The 19,678-nt window shown below is 43.9% G+C and overlaps 1 protein-coding gene across 2 annotated transcripts in view; it reads right to left on the reverse strand.

The window, feature by feature from the left end:
• Window positions 1-19,678, reverse strand: part of TCTN2 (tectonic family member 2) — a 36,443-nt gene that overhangs the window by 8,033 nt on the left and 8,732 nt on the right. For both annotated transcript variants that reach the window (XM_039471922.2, XM_039471921.2), the window contains exons 5-13: window positions 18,183-18,283; window positions 16,312-16,508; window positions 14,873-14,999; window positions 12,507-12,648; window positions 11,110-11,175; window positions 9,210-9,344; window positions 8,892-8,969; window positions 3,652-3,732; window positions 2,122-2,233 (exon numbers count right to left, since the gene is read on the reverse strand). In XM_039471922.2, coding sequence (XP_039327856.1) covers window positions 2,122-2,233; window positions 3,652-3,732; window positions 8,892-8,969; window positions 9,210-9,344; window positions 11,110-11,175; window positions 12,507-12,648; window positions 14,873-14,999; window positions 16,312-16,508; window positions 18,183-18,283 — 1,039 coding nt within the window. The remainder of the gene's footprint in view (window positions 1-2,121; window positions 2,234-3,651; window positions 3,733-8,891; window positions 8,970-9,209; window positions 9,345-11,109; window positions 11,176-12,506; window positions 12,649-14,872; window positions 15,000-16,311; window positions 16,509-18,182; window positions 18,284-19,678) is intronic.

Raw genomic sequence — 19,678 nt, forward strand, 5'->3', positions numbered from 1 at the left:
CAAGAGTTCAAGACCAGCCTGGGCAATATAGCAAAACCTTGCCTCTACTATAAATACAAAAATTAGCCAGGCATGAGGGCATGTGCCTATAGTCCCAACTACTCGGGAGGCTAAGGTGGGAAGAGTGCATGAGCCTTGCAGGGTTGAGGCTGCAGTGAGCCGAGATCACACCACTGCACTGCAGCATGGGTAACACAGCAAGACCCTGTCTCAAAAAAAAAAAAAAATGTTAGTAACAAGTTGGGATCACATGGCTCAAAGATTCTGCTGACGGTCACCAAACTTAGGAGGTGGTTAGAGCACACATCAAGTTACCTGGTGGGCCAGAGTGATCCAATAGTAAAAGTAACCTAAATATCTAGCTGGGATTTTGAGTCTTAAAATTCAGTGAAGACTAAGCATTGGAACATAGCATCCCTCCTCCTTCCTGGCACTGTCAGTGGAGGGCACAGATTTCAGGAACTGTGGGAGAGGGTCTCTGCCCATGGACTCAGACCTCACAACCCATAATCAGGAGCTGCTGCCAACAATTTGTACCAGTTTTCCTTAACTTCTCAATGTCTCCCCCATTTTCTTCCTGCTCCCCAAAGAACTACACATCTTGGGATACGTGACAGATAAAATTTGTGTAAGAATGCACGCAGGCTGGGCACCATGGCTCACACTTGTAACCCCAACACTTTGGGAGGCCCAGGCAGGCAGATTGTTTGAGCCCAGGAGTTTGAGACCAGCCTGAGCAACATGGTGAAACCCCATCTCTACAAAAAATATGAAAAATCAGCCAGGCATTGAGGTACACCTGTACTCCAAGATATTTGGGAGGCTGAAGTGGGAGGATCACCTGAGCTCAGTGGGGTCGGGCTATAGTCAGCCGTGATCATACCACTGCACTCCAGTCTGGATGAGAGTGAGACCTTGTCTCAAAAAAAAAAGGCAAGCCAAAAAAATGCATGCAAGCAAAACCACAAGGAGATACCACTTCTTATTTATTAGGATGGCTACTGTCCAAAAAATACAAAAACAGAATATAGGCCAGGCACAGTGGCTCACGCCTGTAATCCCAGCACTTTAGGAGGCCAAGGCAGATGGGCCTACTGAGCCTGAGGAGGTTGAGGCTGCAGTACGCCATAATTGTACCACTGCACCCAAGCCTGGGCAACACAGTGAGACCCTGTCTCAAAAACAAAAATGTTAATCACCCAAATTATACCTTGTCCTGGCCTTTTTCATAGCTCTAGGAGTATAAGGTTCCAATGAGGCCGGGTGTGGTGGCTCATACCTGTAATCCTAGCACTTTGGGAGGCCTTGGTGGGCAGGTAACTTAAGGTCAGGAATTCAAGACCAACATGTGAAACCCCGTCTCTACCAAAAATACAAAAAAATCAGCCAGGTGTGGTGGTGCACGCCTGTAATCCCAGCTACTCAGGGTGCCTGAGGCAGGAGAATTGCTTGAACCAGGGAGGCAGAGGCTGCAGTAAGCTGAGATTGTGCCACTGCACTCCAGCCTAGGTGACAAAGTGAGACTTCATCTCAACAACAAAAAAAAAAGAGGTTCCAGTGAGCTGAACAAACTTTGGCAGAGAAATTTGCTTAAATGTGGATGAACTGGCTTTCGTCCCAAGAAAGAGGTCTATTTTCCCTCATATTGATGTTTGAATCAACTCTAAATTCTATTACATGTCTGTATTTATTTATTATCACTTTTACAAGTTTTAATTGACGCTAATTTTTCATAATTAATGTTGTCTTTGATATTCCTGTAGTGAATAAATTTTTTTTTTTTAGATGGACTCTCACTCTGTTGCCCAGGCTGGAGTGCAGTGGCACAATCTCAGCTCACTGCAACCTCTGCCGCCCAGGTTGAAGCAATTCTCCTGCCTCAGCCTCCCAAGTAGCTGGGATTACAGGCGCCTGCCACTGTGCCCAGCTAACTTTTGTATTTTAGTAGAGACAGGGTTTTGCCATCTTGGTCAGGCTGGTCTTAAACTCCTGCCCTCGTGATCACCCGCCTCAGCCTCCCAAAGTGCTGGGATTACAGGCGTTGAGCCACTATGCCTGGCCATGAATTAATTTTAAGCAAACCATTCACATTGCAGATAAATTCATCAATGAAATACTCACCTGAGCTGCGTACAATTTTCATTAATCCCAACTTCTAACAGGCATCCAGAGAGTGCATTTTCTCCAAATAAAATGGGTTTGAAATTTGCTGATGTACACAAACCCCTTCCAGCTATAAAAGAAAAAGATTATCCTCTTGCTACTTTTTGCTAAATAAAAGTAAAGATTAACTTCAAAGGTTTTCTTGAAAAACAGGGAGAAAATAGTAAGTAAAATAAAGTTTCCAGTTTTCAAAAGCTGATGTCACTGTTAATCTAATCCTTTCAAAGCTGAACAAAGATGCCTTTTTGTATCAGAATTCCCAGACCCTGAGCAGTGGTTTCTGGTGGTTTCTTCAGAAAACGATATTGCCAGCTAAAGATCCTAAATATATACGCACCCAATACAGGAATACGCAGACATACAAGACTTATAAAGAGACTTAGACTCCCACATAATAATAGTGGGAGACTTCAACATTAATATTAGACAGATCAATGAGACAGAAAATTAACAACGATATTCAGGACTTGAACTCAAATCTGGAACAAGTAAATGTAATTAACATTTATAGAACTCTCCATTTTAAATATACAAAATATACACTCTTATCAGTACCACATCATATCAACTTAGAAGTTTAAAAGAAATCTTGGTTGGCTCCTTGTTTGCTATTCTCTTCCCTCATTTTCTTTCATGTCTCCATTATTAAGGACAATTATAGGCATACCCATATTTAGACTGCATTCTAGCCCGGGCAATAAAGCAATACCCCCATCCTCTCTCCCTCTTCCTCTTTCTCTTTCTTCCTCTTCTTAAAAAAAAAAAAAAAGAAAACGATATTGCCTCTGGTAGATGTGGATAATGATCACTGACCACAGATTTCCCATAGTTCAGAATGAAGTTATTCTCCTGTCTCCAATTAGCACCATCCTGGGGTATAGGCAAGAACAGCATGGCACTCTCAAGCCAATCTCCTATTTAAATCTCTTTTACTAGCAACCAGCACTTTACTTTAGGTGCAAACAAGGTTAGCATTTCTTCTTAAAAAGCTGTAGAAGCAGCCGGGCGCGGTGGCTCAAGCCTGTAATCCCAGCACTTTGGGAGGCTGAGGCGGGTGGATCACGAGGTCAAAAGATCGAGACCATCCTGGTCAACATGGTGAAACCCCGTCTCTACTAAAAATACAAAAAAAAATTAGCTGGGCATGGTGGCGCATGCCTGTAATCCCAGCTACTCAGGAGGTTGAGGCAGGAGAATTGCCTGAACCCGGGAGGCGGAGGTTGCGGTGAGCCGAGATCGCGCCATTGCACTCCAGCCTGGGTAACAAGAGCGAAACTCCGTCTCAAAAAAAAAAAAAAAAGCTGTAGAAGCATGAAAAACCACCATCACTGTTATTCAGCAGCATGTACCTCTCTGCTAAATAAACCAACCAGGCTTTAAAATAATTGAGCGCTTGATTAGATTACTACATACTACAATATACAAAATAAAAAATACTTCTAACACCAGTTTGTCAGAGGGCTAATCATAATGATCAAACCGGATTACCTGACTGCCAAAGATGTAAAGTCGTGACATTATTCGTCCTGTTGATATTTAGAGCTCGGACAGGCTTGCCAAGTTGGTAACCTAGACAAACATGACAAAGGAGAATGAGCATGTTTCCGCCTATACTCTAGCATAGCAAGCCGTAACTCAGCAAACAATACAAAAGAGAAATACACAATGAAAGAAAATATATAGATGAAGCTTTCTAAAATACCCTTGAGAGAAAGATGAAACCTTCATTGATAGCTTTTTTGTGTGTTGTTGTTTTTATTTGAGACAGAGTCTTGCTTAGTCACCCAGGCTGGAGTGCAATGCCCAATCTCAGCTCACTGCAACCTCCACCTCCTGGGTTCAAGCGATTGTCCCACCTCAGCCTCCCAAGTAGCTGGGACTACAGGCACCCACCATCATGTTAATTTTTGCATTTTTGTAGAGACGGGGGTCTCGCCATGTTGGCCAGGCTGGTCTCAAACTCCTGATCTCATCATCCGCCCGCCTTGGCCTCCCAAAATGCTGGAATTACAGGCATCAACCACCACGCCCAGCTCCTTTTTTTTTTTTTAACAGACAAGGACATTCATTCAATATAAAAAATACGTTTTAATAATAAAACCTGAAAAATAAACTGCAGGCATGAGTCAGTCTTGGACCTCTCCTGCAAGAGACACAGAGGTACTTATCAAGCCAGTTAAGGAACACTTGCTGAATGAGAATACTGCTTATTACAGGGGCTCATAGAAGACATTTAAACCAAAGTAATTTTTTTTTTTTGAAATGGATTCTCACTCTGTTGCCCAGGCTGGATTGCAGTGGTGTGATCTGGCTCACTGCAACCTCTGCCTCCTGGGCTCAAGTGATTCTCTTGCCTCAGCCTCACAAGTAGCTGAGATTACAGGTGCCTACCACCACCTCAGGCTATTTTTTTGAATATTTAGTAGAGACAGGGTTTCCCCATGTTGGCCAGTCTGGCTTCTAACGCCTGACCTCAAGTGATCCACCTGCCTCAGCCTCCCAAAGTGCTAGGATTAAAGGTGTGAGCCCGACCATATCTTTCAATAGAACCTTTTCCAGTAAATCCATTCAACCCCAAGGTCTGTTGCTAGGTCATATTCCTATCCATCTCCTATTAATGCAACTTATTGCTTCCAATATTTTACTACGAAAATGTTCACATGTACAGAAAAGTTGAAAGTAGTACCATGAACATCAATACAACCACATCAAAATCAACTTTGTTAATATTTGGCCATATTTATCTTAACTATATCATACAGGTTGCACATCCCTTATCTGAAATGCTTGAGACCAGAAGTGTCTGGAATTTTTTCCAATTTTGGAATGTTCGCATACACCTGAGTAATCTTGGCGGTGCACCGTGGCTCAAGCTTATAATCTCAGCACTTTAAGAGGCCGAGATGGACAGATTACTTGAGGTCAGGAGTTCAAGACCAGCCTGGCCAAGACAGTGAAACCCCATCTCTACTAAAAATACAAAAATTAGCCAGGCATGGTGGCACAGGTCTGTTATCCCAGCTACTCAGGAAACTGAGCCATGAGAATCACTTGAACCCAGGAGGCAGAGGTTGCAGTGAGCTAAAATTGCACCACTGAACTCCAGCCTGGGCCACAGAGTGAGACTTCATCTCAAAAAAAAAAAAAAAAGTTATCTTGAGGACAAGACCCAAGACTAAACATGATATTCATGTTCCATATACACGTTATACAGATAGCCCAAAGGTAATTTTATACTATATTTTTAATAATTTTGTATAAGAAACTTTGTGCATGAAGTTTGTGGACACTGAGCCATCAGAAAGCAAAGGCGTCAGGTGTGGAATTTCCCCCTTGTGGTACCATGTCGGTGATCCAAAAGTCTCAGATTTTAGGGCACTTTGGATTTCAAATTTTAGAGCACTTTGGATTTCAGATTTTCAGATTAGAGACGCTCAAATTAGATAAACATGTACAGACACATATGGGTTTTTTTTTTTTTTTTTTTTTTTTTTGCAGGACCATTTAAAATAAGCTGTGGAAAGCCAGGTGCAGTGGCTCATGCCTGTAATCTCAGCACTGTGGGAGGCCAAGGTGGGTGGATCACCTGAGGTTAGGAGCTCAAGACCAGCCTGGCCAACAAGGAGAAACCCCAACTCTACTAAAAATACAAAATTAGGCCAGGCATGGTGGCTTATGCCGGTAATCCCAGCACTTTGGGAGGCCATGGAGGGCAGATCACCTGAGGTTAGAAGTTCGAGACCAGCCTGACCAATATGGAGAAACCCAGCCACAAAAAAAAAAAAAAAAAAAAAAAATTAACCAGGCATGGTGGCACATGCCTGTAGTCCCAGCTACTCAGGAGGCTGAGGCAGGAGAATTACTTGAACCTGGAGGCAGAGGTTGCAATGAGCCGAGACTGCACCACTGCACTCCAGCTTGGGCAAGAGAATGAGGCTCTGTCTTGAAAAACAAACAAACAAACAAACAAAAAACAGGGTCCAATCAGGTTCATGCATCATTTTTGGGTTTCCAGCTTTACGTCCCATCATTGCTGAACACCCAGCCTTGCCATGTGTATTTCATGCTCATATCTGCCTCCTAGGCTTCACTCAGGTTACCCCTGGTCCCAATACGCACCCTCTGCTCTTCAAGGCACAACCCCTCCGCACAACCCCAGGATGGAAACTCACCAAGGGCAGGGACCCCAACTCGCTCACTGCTTTACCTCCAGCACTGAGAGCAACGCCTCATGCAAACTGGACACTCAACAAAGCTCCTTAAGGATCAGAAGTTTGGTTCAATAGCTGGGAACAGTGGCTCATGCCTGTAATCCCAGTACTTTGGGAGGCTGAGGCAGGCAGATCACTTGAGGTTAGGGGTTCGAGATGAGTCTGGCCAACATGGCGAAACTCCGTCTCTACTAAAAATACAAAAATTAGCCAGGTATGGTAGCTCATGCCTGTAGTCCCAGCTACTCAGGAGGCTGGGGCAGGAGAATCACTTGAACCCAGGAGGCAGAGGTTGCAGTAAGCCAAGATTGTGCCACTCCAGCTTAGGAGACAGAGCAAGACTTCATCTCAAAAAAAAGAGAAGTTTGGTTCAATGATTAACTTTCTCCTCCTCAGAAGTTCTAGAGTACCTGTGCACCTGTGCATACGTCTGGCATTGATTTTTTATCTTGGGTTTTTCACTGTTTGCTCAGCTCTGGCTCTTAACTTTTTTTTTTTTTTAAATAGGGTCTCATTCTGTTGCCCAGGCGGGAGTGCAGTGGTGTGATCACAGCTCACTGCAGCCTCAACTTCCTGGCCTCACTGCAGCCTTAACTTCCCAGGCTCAAGCCATCCTTCCACCTCAGCCTCCTGAGTAGCTGGAACTGTAGGCATGTGCCACCACACACAGTTAATTTTTTAAAAATCTGTTTGTATAGACAGGGTTTCACTATGTTGCCAGGGCTAGTCTCCAACTCCTGGGCTCAAGCCATCCTTCAGCCTTGGCCTCCCAAAGCGCTGGGATTACAGGCGTGAGCCACCAAGCCTGGCCTCCATTATTTCTTAAAAAGTTAATTTTAGGCCAGGCATGGCAGCTTACACCTGTAATCCCAACACTTTAGGAGGCTGAGGTGGGCAGATCACTTGAGCCCAGGAGGTTAGGACCAGCCAGGAAACATAGCAAGACTCTATCTCTTATTTTTTTGTTTTTTTCTTTTTTTTTTTCTTTGGAGACAAAGTCTAGCTCTGTCACCCAGCCTGTAGCACAGTGGTGAGATCTCAGCTCACTGCAACCTCCATCTCCCAGGTTCAAGCAATTCTCGTGCCTCAGCCTCCCAAGTAGCTGGGACTACAGACACACACCACCACACCTGTCTAATATTTTGTACTGTTGTAGAGAGGGGGTTTCACCGTGTTGCCCAAGCTGGTCTCGAACTCCTTAGTTCAGGCAATCTGCCCACCTCAGCCTTCCAAAGTGTTAGGATTGCAGGTGTCGGCCACCACGCCCAGCCAGCAAAGACTCCATCTCTACAAAAAATACAAAAATGAGCCAGGCATGGTGGCACACATCTATAGTTCCAACTACTTGGGAGGCTGATCAAGTGATCGTCCTACCTCAGCCTTCCCAGTAGCAGCTGGGACTACAGGCACATGTCACCATGCCTGGGAGGTTAAGGCTGCAGTGAGTTGCGATCATAAGCACTGCATTCCACCCTGGGTGACAGAGTGAGACTCTGTCTCAAAAAAATAATAATAATTTTACCGACATTTAAAATGTATTATGTCTCTCAAAAAACCGGTAACTAAAGAGAAAAAATGCTTCACATTTACAACAACTTGTAACTCTAAACTATAGACTATGTAAAAAAAAAATTATGTTACCATCACAGAAAGAATAGCATGTCGGCCAGGCATGGCAGCTTACACCTGTAATCCCAGCACTTTAGGAGTCTGAGGTGGGTGGATTACTTAAGGTCAGGAGTTCAAGACCTGTCTGGCCAACACGGCAAAACCTTATCTCTACTAAAAGTACAAAACTTTGCTGAGCGTGGTGGTAGATGCCTGTAATCCCAGCTACTTGGAGGAGAATCATTTGAACTCAGGAGGTAGAGGTTTCAGTGAGCCCAAATCATGCCACTGCACTCCATTCTGGGTGACAAGAGGGAAACTCTGTCTCAAAAAATAAATACATAAGAAGAATACAGTTTTACAACAGAGAATAAAGAGGCTGGGCAGTGGCTCACGCCTGTAATCACAACATTTGGGAGGCTAAGGCCAGGGGATCACCTGAAGTCAGGAGTTCAAGACCAGCCTAGACAACGTGGTGAAACTCTGTCTCTACTAAAAATATAAAAATTGTATTAAAGTGAGCAACCCTGCGAGCCTCTCTTTGGAGAAGTAGCAGATAAATAAAGCTTCCTGTGTTGTGTGGTTAAAAAAATAAAATAAAATTACCAGGCATGGTGGTACGTGCCTGTAATCCCAGCTACTCAGGAGGCTGAGGCAGGAAAACTGCTTGAACCCAGGAGGCAGAGTTTGCAGTGAGCCGAAATTGCACCACCTCACTCCAGCCTGGGCAACAGGGCAAGACCCTGCCTCAAAAAAAAAAAAAAAAAAAAGAGAGAAAGAGAATAAAGAAAAAGGTCAGAGTCAGAAACTAAAACTGGAGAGAGTTACTTATAATCATCCTGATGGTGGCTGGGAGTATCAAACTAAAATACGTTTGTAAGATCAATGACTGTCATATACTCATCTTACCTGGATTTCCAGATAATTCCTCCTCATTACCACTACTATAGCTTAAAAATTTTACTACAAATCTCTGCGTCAATATCCCTAAAAATAAAACAAAATAAAAACATAACATGTATCATTTCACTAGGAAAAGAAATTATTCTCCATAGTGTCTTATGTAAAATTGCATTTTGACACGCAAAATATACTCATTGATTAAATCATAAATGCACATAGAAACAAGTCTGACTGAGTTTTATGAGTTATAATTATGAGAAACTTGAAGAAAGAAAAAAAAATACTTTCCAGTGAAAGCATGCTTGCTACCCTCATCAAAGTTACCTTTCTGGTGGGCATTAATCTCTGCCCTAATAATTTTGACATTTATTTCACTGATTGTATTATTATTCCATTTGAAAATATAATGTTCTTCCACATTCACGATTCTGAGGGATGATCCATTATTTAAAGGAGCTTCTGCAAATACAAGAAAATGTTCATAAATTAAAGACCCTCTTTGAGCTTGACTCTATTACTGGGAAGTTCCCTCTGCCTGTGTGGCCTTCCCCGAGTGCCTGCCCCTGCCCTCCCTATCTCCCTTTCCCTAACACGCCCCGGTCACTGATTCCTCAAGGAAGCCTGCCCTGGCCCAGCAAGTCAGCATTAGCTGCCTCCTCTATGCCATCATGGTACCCAGAATGAGATCTGTCCCTTTCATCTCTGTATCCCAGCACCTGGCTCATAGCTTGCCACGGAGCACACACTTGGCAAAATGTTTGTGAGATGAAAGACCAGAGGGTCCCTTCCATATGGCCAGGGGCTGGCTGTCTAATTCCTTACTACAGCATAGGAACTCCGCTAATATGTGATGAGCTAATGAATACTTTTGAGAATTAGAACACATCAGAAAGAGACACCGAGCACTTTGGGAGACCAAGGCAGGTGGATCACCTTAGGTCAGGAGTTTGAGACCAGCCTGGGCAACAAGGTGAAATGCCGTCTCTACTAAAAATATAAAAATTAGCCAGGAGTGGTGGTAGCTGCCTGTAATCCCAGCTACTCAGGAGCCTAAGGCAGGAAAATCACTTGAACCTGAGAGGCGGAGGTTACAGTGAGCTGAGAACACGCTACTGCATTCCAGCCTGGGCGACAGAGCAAAAGTCTGTCTCCAATTAGTAAAAAGAAAAGAATCACATATATCCTTCATTAAAAATTAAAGTCCTGGTAAAATCAGCCAGACAGTGGCTCACATTTGTAATACCTGAACTTTGGGAGGCTGAGGCAGGTGAATCACCTGAGGTCAGGAGTTTGAAACCAGCCTGGCCAACATGGTGAAACCCCGTCTCCACTAAAAATAAAAAAAAATAGCTGGGCATGGTGGCAGGCACCTGTAATCCCAGATACTCAGGAGGCTGTGGCAGAAGAATTATTTGAACCCAAGAGGTGAAAGCTGCAGTGAGCCAAGATCACACCACTGCACTCCAGCCTGAGTGACAAAGCAAGGCTGTATCTTAAAAAAAAAAAAAAAAAAAAAAAAAAAAAAGCCGGGTGCGGTGGCTCAAGCCTGTAATCCCAGCACTTTGGGAGGCCGAGGTGGGTGGATCATGAGGTCAAGAGATCGAGACCATCCTGGTCAATATGGTGAAACCCTGTCTCTACTAAAAATACAAAAAATTAGTTGGGCATGGTGGCGCATGCCTGTAATCCCAGCTACCCAGGAGGCTGAGGCAGGAGAATTGCTTGAACCCAGGAGGCGGAGGTTGCAGTGAGCCGAGATCACGCCATTGCACTCCAGCCTGGGTAACAAGAGTGAAACTCCATTTCAAAAAAAAAAAAAAAAAATCAGCCAAACTCTACATAACTTATTTGGCTGTATCACAATTGCAAAGTTTAATTATCTAAAAAAAAAAAAAAAAAAAAAAAGGAAAGAAAGCAAAAGGTGAACATGCTGTGTCCTAAAGAATTCCTTAACTAACATTTAAGAAAAGGTTCATGGAAGCTGGAACTAGTAGGAATGGTGGAATTCACAAAAGCCAGGACTGTAGAGGAACAGGCCAGAGGGTACTCTAAAACCCAGCAAGACAGAACGAGGAGCAAATGAAATGCTCCTGGCATTGTCTCCTAACTATTGTGAACCTTTTTAAATGACTAATAAAAATATGCACTATGGGGCTATATATTACTTGTAAGAAATGACACACCTGTTTCTGAAGAAATGATCTCAAAGTGTAATATTAAATACCTGTCCTGGTGATGAATTTGTCTAGGTCAGTTGCTTCCTCATAGACGACTTTTGGTGTAACTATGCCTAAGAGAGACATAAATTAACTTCCACAGGAGTAACATGGCCTACCCCGATCATACTTACTCAGGCAAAGTAGAGCTCATCAAGCAAACAATGGAAATAAACCTGCCCAGGCTGCCAACTGCAAAACTCTCCCCACTCCCCAATAACCACCAGAGAGGAGTCCCAGTCCTCTTTGAATCTAATTATAACTGAAGGGGAAAATCCACAATAAACAAACAAACATAAAACAGGGTGACCGTGACGTAAAAACAAATACGCAGTTCACTGCTGGTGGCAGTACAAAATGGTGCAGACATTGTAGAGAACAATTTGGTGGGTCCTCAAGAAGTCATATTAGCATGACGTGTCAGTTCCACTCCTAGGTATCTACCCAAAAGAAATGAAAACACACATCTACGCAAAAACTTGTACACGAGTGTTCATAGCAGTGCTCTTCACAACAGTCAAGATATTAAGACAACTCACATGCCCGTCAACTGATGAACGGACAAACACAATGTGGTCTGTCCATAGGATGGACTATGACTCAGCCATAAAAAGGAGCAAAGTGCTGACACATGCCAGAACATTGATGAGCCACGAAACACCATGCTAAGTGAAGAAGCCAGACACTAAAGGCCACATATGTTGCTTCTATTTCTAGGAAACATCCAGAATAAGCAATCCATGCAGACAGAAAGCAGATTGGTGGCTGCAGGGGCTGAGGTAGAGGGGTGGGGAGTGACTGCTAATGGGTACAGATGCCCTTCTGAGATGATGGAATGTTCTGGAACTATAAAGCCGTAAGTGTGGAAGGTCCTAAATGTCACTGAATTGTACACTTTAAAATGGTTCGTTCTGGTGGGGCACAGTGGCTCACATCTGTAATCCCAGCACTTTGGGAGGCCTAGGAGGGCGGATCACCTGAGGTCAGGAGTTCAAGACCAGCCTGACCAACATGGTGAAACGCCATCTATAATAAAAATACAAAAATTACCCAGGCATGGTGGCAGGCACCTGTAGTCCCAGCTACTCGGGAGGCTGAGGCAGAAGAACCACTTGGATTCAGGAGGCAGAGGATGCAGTGAGCCAAGATTGTGCCACTGCACTCCAGCCTGCAAGATGGAGCAAGACTCCGTCTCAAATCAAACAAAAAGGTTAATTTTATGTTATTTGAATTTTACTTCAATTTCAAAATATTTAATATGCAACATGCTGTCTTACAGAACTAAACAATTGGCAGTTAAAATATTATTTGAAGTTGAACCAGTAAAAATGATTTATACTCTCATGAGACCATAGTTTATCTTCATGCTTGGGTCTGTTTTTTTTTTCAAAGAAATATAACATACCTCCTAAGGCAACATTCTTGATCTTCGCATTGATAATACCATCTCGTTCTTGGTATGCTTCCAAATTAGTAACGCATTTAACATCAAAATTGTGAAGAAATGCCACTGGAGCATCCTGTATACACTGCCCAGCCAGGGACACCTGAGGGTGAAGGGCAAAGCCAACAGATTTACGGTCTCTCTCCTAAACATACAAAACACATCAGCGTCCCTTAAAATTGTTCTTTCTGCAGCCTGCTCCCGTTGCTGGTCTGGTTTCAGCAATGGCAAGTTCACTGATTAGTTGACCAGCTTTAGCAAAACATCCAACTGATTTGCCCATCAAGGTCTGGAAGCCATTGGTTGTGGAGTCACAGCAAATATTATCTAATAAAAACAAAGAGGCCGGATGCGGTGGCTCACACCTGTAGTCCCAGCACTTTGGGAGGCCAAGGAGGGTGGATCACAAGGTCAGGAGATTGAAACCATCCTGGCTAACACAGTGAAACCCCGTCTGTACCAAAAATACAAAAAATTAGCCTGGCATGGTGGCACACGCCTGTAGTTCCAGCTACTTGGGAGGCTGAGGCAGGCGAATTACTTGAACCAGGGAGGCAGAGGTTGCAGTGAGCCGAGATCATGCCACTGTACTCCAGTTTGGGGGACAGAACGAGACTATGTGTCCAAAAAAAGAAAGAAAGAAAAAGAAAATCCCTTGTCCTGTTCTGTTTACTTTGCAGAGACATGATTACACTCAACCTCATGTTCTCTCCCTCATCACCACCAGAGTTTAATACCATAAAAATGGATGCATATGAACAGGAAAGAAAAACTGTTTCACTTTCCACACTTTCTTCCCACAAATATCACTCCTCATAATGTTGAACTTAACAAAGATTTCAGGGCCAGGCATGGTGGCTCAAGCCTGTAATCCCAGCACTTTGGGAGGCCGAGGCAGGTGGATAACGAAGTGAAGAGATCAAGACCATCCTAGTCAACATGGTGAAACCCCGTCTCTACTAAAAATACAAAAAAATTAGCTGGGCATGGTGGCAGGTGCCTGTAATCCCAGCTACTCAGGAGGCTGAGGCAGGAGAATTGCCTGAACCCAGTAGGTGGAGGTTGCAGTGAGCCGAGATCGCGCCATTGCACTCCAGCCTGAGTAACAAGAGTGAAACTCTGTCTCAAAAAAAAAAAAAAAAAAACAAACAAACAAAAAAAAAAACCTTAGAGCCTTAAAATGTTTTTCAGAACCTCAATGACAAATAAAATGATGTATTTATCTAACCATTGTTTTTTATACTGGAGCTTACTTGAGGGTAGTAGGTGGGAGGAGGGAGAGGATCAGAAAAAAAATATATTGGGTACTTGGCTTGAGTGACAAAATAATCTGCACAACAAAACCCCACGACACAAGTTCACCTATATAACAAACCTGCACATGTACCCCTGAACGTAAAATAAATGTTTTTTTAAAAAAGAAATAAAGAATGATAGTTACTTCTAGCCAGGCACTGAGGCTCACGCTGTAATCTCAACATACTGGGAGGCCAAGGCAGAAGGATTTCGAGGCCTGGGCAACACAGTGAAACCCCCATCTTTACAAAAAAAATTTTTGGCTGGGTGTGGTGGCTCATGCTGTAATCCTAGCATGATGGGAGGCCAAAGTGAGCAAATCACTTTAGACCAGGAGTTAGAGACCAGCCTGGACAACATGGAAAAACCCCATTTGTACAAAAAAGTTATCCATGAATGGTGACGCACGCCTGTCGTCTCAGCTACTTGGAAGGCTGCGGTAGGGAGGATCACTCGAATGCGGGAGGTCAAGGCTGTAGGGAGTCAAGATCACGCCAGTGCACTCTACCCTAGGTCATAGAGCAAGACTATGTCTCAAACCAAAAAAAAGTTTTTAACTTAAAAAAAAAAGGAAAAGGCCAGGCGCGGTGGCTCACGCCTGTAATCCTAGCACTTTGGGAGGCCGAGGTGGGTGGATCACCTGAGGTTAGGAGTTCAAGACCAGCCTGGCCATCATGGTGAAACCCCATCTTAAAAAGAAAAAGAAAAAGAAAAAATGATAGGTACTTCCATGGAAACTTATAGAAAACTTTTTGGTTTCATTTTGTAAGTTCACTCTAAGTTTTAAGCAGACAGTGATTAATTTAAGAATGACGTTTTATTAATCTGGAGAACATAAATAGTTAAGACCCTAAAAGGTACAAAAGAGAAAAATAAGTAACTTAAAAAGAGATTTTATATACTCCAAGAATGTTAAAATAAAAAAAAGAAAGAAAAAAGAGAGATTTTAAAGAGAAATATGACTTAAATTAACAATAATAGGACAGGAAAAATAAGAGAAGGCTCTAGCGTATGAACACTGCCGGGATTACCTGCGGGATAGTGAAATATGCCTTCTTTACAGTCATAATTGGATCTCCTTGTTTGTAACCAAAGTCTGCAAAGTCTTTTGGATCAGTGTGCACATACACTTCAAAAGAAGAGTCCTGTTTGGGGGAGCTGAAAATCAATAAGAAACGCTGCATAGTGTCAGTTATCTGCAAAAACACAATTCTTCCTTAATGTTGTTCTTTACTTTTTTTCTGAGACAGAGTCTCACTCTGTCACACAGGCTGCAGTGCAGTGGCACAATCTTTGTTCACTGCTACCTCCACCTCCCAGGTTCAAGCAATTCTCATTCTTCAGTCTCCTGAGTAGCTGGGATTACGGGCTCCCGCCACCACACCCAGGCTAATTTTTTGTATTTTTAGTAGAGATGGGGTTTCACCATGTACCCAGGCTGGTCTTGAACTCCCAACCTCAGGTGATCTGCCTGCCTAGGCATCCCAAAGTGCTGGGATTACAGATGTGACCCACTGTGCCTAGCCTCTTTACTTTTTTAATTACAAAACTCACAGAAAAATTTTTAACAATACCAAACTATAAAATACAGGAAATTAAAATCCCCCACGAGCAACTACTCCTTCACCTCCCCTAGAAAAGCACCATGAGGCCGGGCGCGGTGGCTCACACCTATAATCCTGGCACTTTGGGAGGCTGAGACAGGTGAATCACCTGAGGTCAGGAGTTCAAGACCAGCCTGACCAACATGAAGAAACCCTCTCTCTACTAAAAATACAAAATAAGCCAGGCGTGGTGGCGCATGCCTGTAATCCCAGCTACTTGGGAGGCTGAGGCAGGAGAATCGCTTGAATCTGAGAGGCAGAGGTTGTGGTGAGCCGAGATCGTGCCATTGCACTCCAGCCTGGACAACAAGAGCAAGACTCCATCTCAAAAAAAGGCCAGGTGTGATGGCTCACACCTGTAATCCCAGAACTTTGGGAGGCCAAGGCAGGCGGATCACAAGGTCAGGAGATAGAGACCATCCTGGCTAACACGGTGAAACCCCGTCTCTACTAAAAATACAAAAGTTAGCCAGGTGGGGTGGTGTGTACCTGTAGTCTCCACTACTTGGGAGGCTGAGACAGGAGAATCCCCTAAATCCAGGAGGCGGAGGCTACAGTGAGCCAAGATCGTGCCACTCCAGCCTGGGCAACAGAGCGAGACTCCGTCTCAAAAAAAAAAAAAAAAAAAAAAAAAAAAAAGCACCATGAGCTGTTTCCAGTGTCAATCAATTTATTTTCAATGAGGTCCAATTCTTTCAAATAACGCAAAATAAATTGGCTAGCTGAAATCCAGAATTGAATCCTTTAGGCACAACCTCTGAAGAGGGGTTGGGAAAAACGAGACCGCATTATAGGGCCTACTAGAGTATGGCCCCACCAGGGTGGGGGAACAGTGCCCTATCCCAGGCGGCTGCTCAGACACTTACACGGCACCGTGATAGAAGTAACCAAGGAAGGGCGTGTTGGCCAAGGGCGACTGCACACACAGAAAGGGAAACCAGTCCGGGACAGCGTGCGTTGTCTCAGCAGAGCAGAGCTGATCAAAAGGAGGATTGACATCTCCTCCAAACACGCCGGTGAAGCAGGACCGTCTGAACAGCTCTGTTAAGTTAGATGAGCATTCCTTGAAGGCAAACACAAAGGCAGGGGCTGTGGCCGCGGTGAGGATCTCCTGGCAAGCCCGATGAATGCTCACTCTTTACGGCCAGCAGGACGTTACCGAGTAAGCAAGAAAACCTATAATCTCTGTCTCATCTAAAGTGTCTTGTGCCCATAAAAAGTAAAATAGCTCTACAATTTCTTTTGTCAATTCCCCAAATAAGAAACTTCAGGCATTCAAGGGAACCACAGTTTTACTTGGGACATGAGATATTCCTGATAAAACAAAAGAAGAAAAGATAGTACAGAACAGAGCCTAAATGAAGACAAAACCAGAGTAAACCTCCTTTCTTAACTGTCATCACTATGCAAACCCTTAGCCCAGAAAAGCCTCCAGACATTTAGAGTGAGGGGAAACATTCCATATTCCACAAGGATTGCCAGGCCCTCGAGAGATTGTAACAGGACCCAATTAATGTCATCAAGAAATTACTTGGGGCTGGGTACAGTGGCTCATGCCTGTAATCCCAGCACTTTGGGAGGCCAAGGCAGGTGGATCACTTGAAGTCGGGAGTTTGAGAAAAATACTCAATTTATATATTGTACCTGCTGTAAGCGTAAAAGAAAAAAAATTTTAATTTTTTTTTCTTTTTTTGAGACGGAGTTTCGCTCTTGTTACCCAGGCTGGAGTGCAATGGCGCGATCTCAGCTCACCGCAACCTCCGCTTCCTGGGTTCAGGCAATTCTCCTGCCTCAACCTCCCGAGTAGCTGGGATTACAGGCACGCACCACCATGCCCAGCTAATTTTTGTATTTTTAGTAGAGACGGAGTTTCATCATGTTGACCAGGATGGTCTCGATCTCTTGACCTTGTGATCCACCCGCCTCAGCCTCCCAAAGTGCTGGGATTACAGGCGTGAGCCACCGCGCCTGGCTTAATTTTTTTTTTTTGAGACAGAGTTTTGCTCTTGTTGTCCAGGCTGGAGTACAATGGGGTGATCTCAGCTCACCACAACCTCCGCCTCCTGGATTCAAGCAATTCTCCTGCCTTGCCTCCTGAGTCACTGGGATTACAGACATGTGCCACCGCGCCCAGCTAATTTTGTAGTTTTAGTAGAGACGGGGTTTCTCCATGCTGGCCAGGCTGGTCTAGAACTCCCGACCTCAGGTGATCTGCCCACCTCAGCCTCCCAAAGTGCTGGGATTACAGGTGTGAGCCACCATGCCAGGCCAAAATTTAAAATTTTTTTTAAATAATTTGAAAACAATTTGCAACAGAAAATATAATCTCAGTTTTGGAAGATCATCCCTTAAAAAGCTGTTGGGGCAAGGCATGGTGGCTCACACCTGTAATCCCAGCATTTTGGGAGGCAAAGGTAGGAGGACTCCTTGATCCCAGGAATTTGAGACCAGCCTGGGCATCATGGCAAAACCCGTCTCTACAAAAGATACAAAAGAATTAGCTGGGTTTGATGGTACATGGCTGTGGTTCCAGCTACTCTGGAAGCTAAGGTAAGAGGATCGTTTGAGCCCGGGAGGTCAAGGCTGCAGTGAGCCATAATTGCACCACCACACTCCAGCCTGGGTGACAGAGCAAGACCCTGTCTCAAAAAATAAAAAATTTAAAAAACTGTGGGTGGCGCTCCTGGTGTTCTCACAGGTAGTGTAACTTTTGTGCCCAATAATCAAAAGAACGTACCTGGTCACAGCAGCAGCAAACATCACAGGCCCCAGCTGTTAAATTACAAGGACAAGGACCAAGGGGCTGATACACCTGGTTAGGAATGACAGTCACGTTCTCTGAAAAGTACACACAACAGAAAAATTCAGCTTAAGAAACACTCTGACAAAGCATTATCACATTTTTGACATTCAAAAGAAAGCTGAATTGTCTTGTTTTGTAAATCATCATTACCAAGTATTCTACATTAAGGAATGCACAAAATATCTGAGGCCTGCCTCTACCACTCCAGCAAAAACCCAAATACAAGAAAACACGCCAGTTACAATGAACCAAAAAAGTCATTGTTGATGTGGAAGATAATCAATTGACTAAGAGTCACAAGTTAGTATACAAACAATATACTGATTTTAGGCTGGGTGGGGTGGCTCACACCTGTAATCCCAGCACTGTGGGAGGCCAAGGCAGGTAGATCACCTGAGGTCACAAGTTCGAAACCAGCCTGGCCAACATAGTGAAACCCTGTCTCTAACAAAAATACAAAAAGTAGCTGAGCGTGGTGGTGTGCACTTATAGGCCAGCTACTCAGGAGGCTGAGGCAGGAGAATCGCTTGAACACTGGAGGCAGAGGTTGCAGTGAGCCGAGAGCATGCCACTGTACTTCAGCCTGAGTGACAGAGTGATACTCCATCTCAATAATAACAATAATAATAATGTACTGATTTTATTTTTCAATACTCTGAACAATCCCGCTACAACACATCCTGATTCTAAGCATTTTCTCCTGAAAATTCATTTCCTCTTCTTGGAAGATAAAACTGAAGCCATGGTGACATTGATCAGAGAGCTTATGTGGAATCCATCCAATCACAAGATTATATTTATTAAGCCAGACACCTGACTTCAAGTCTCTATTATGCTGTAAACTCAGATCCTCACACCATAATTCTGTTTCGATCATGGAGGAACTAAGTAAAAAGGAGGCAACTGTATTTTATTGTATTTTACTTTTTTCAGATAGGGATCTCACTATGATGCCCAGGTTAGTATTGAACTCCTCAGTCCTCCTGCTTCAGCCTCCTGAGTAGCTGGGATAACAGGCAAGAGTCTGTAGAAGGCCCGTTTTGTTTGTTTGTTTGTTTGTTTGTTTGTTTCTTTTTTGAAGGCTCATCTTTATAATTCCAGCACTCTGGGAGACCAAGGTAGCTGGATCACTTGAGGTCAGGAGTTCGAGACTAGCCTGAGCAACATGATGAAGCCCCATCGCTAATAAAAACACAAAACTTAGTCAGGTATGGTGGTACACGCCTGTAGTCCCAGATACTTGGGAGGCCAAGGCAGGAGAATCACTTGAACCCAGGACGGTGGAGGTTGCAGTGAGCCAAGATCGCACCACTGCACTCCAGCCTGGCAACAAAGTGAGACTCTCCCTCAACCTCAAAAAAGAAATACAAAAGGTAAGGCAAGGTGGCTCACACCTGTAATCGCAGCACTTTGGGAGGCCAAGGCAGGTG

This window comes from Saimiri boliviensis, chromosome 7 (genome assembly GCF_048565385.1).
Source record: "Saimiri boliviensis isolate mSaiBol1 chromosome 7, mSaiBol1.pri, whole genome shotgun sequence".
In the NCBI taxonomy this organism is placed as follows: Eukaryota; Metazoa; Chordata; class Mammalia; order Primates; family Cebidae; genus Saimiri; species Saimiri boliviensis.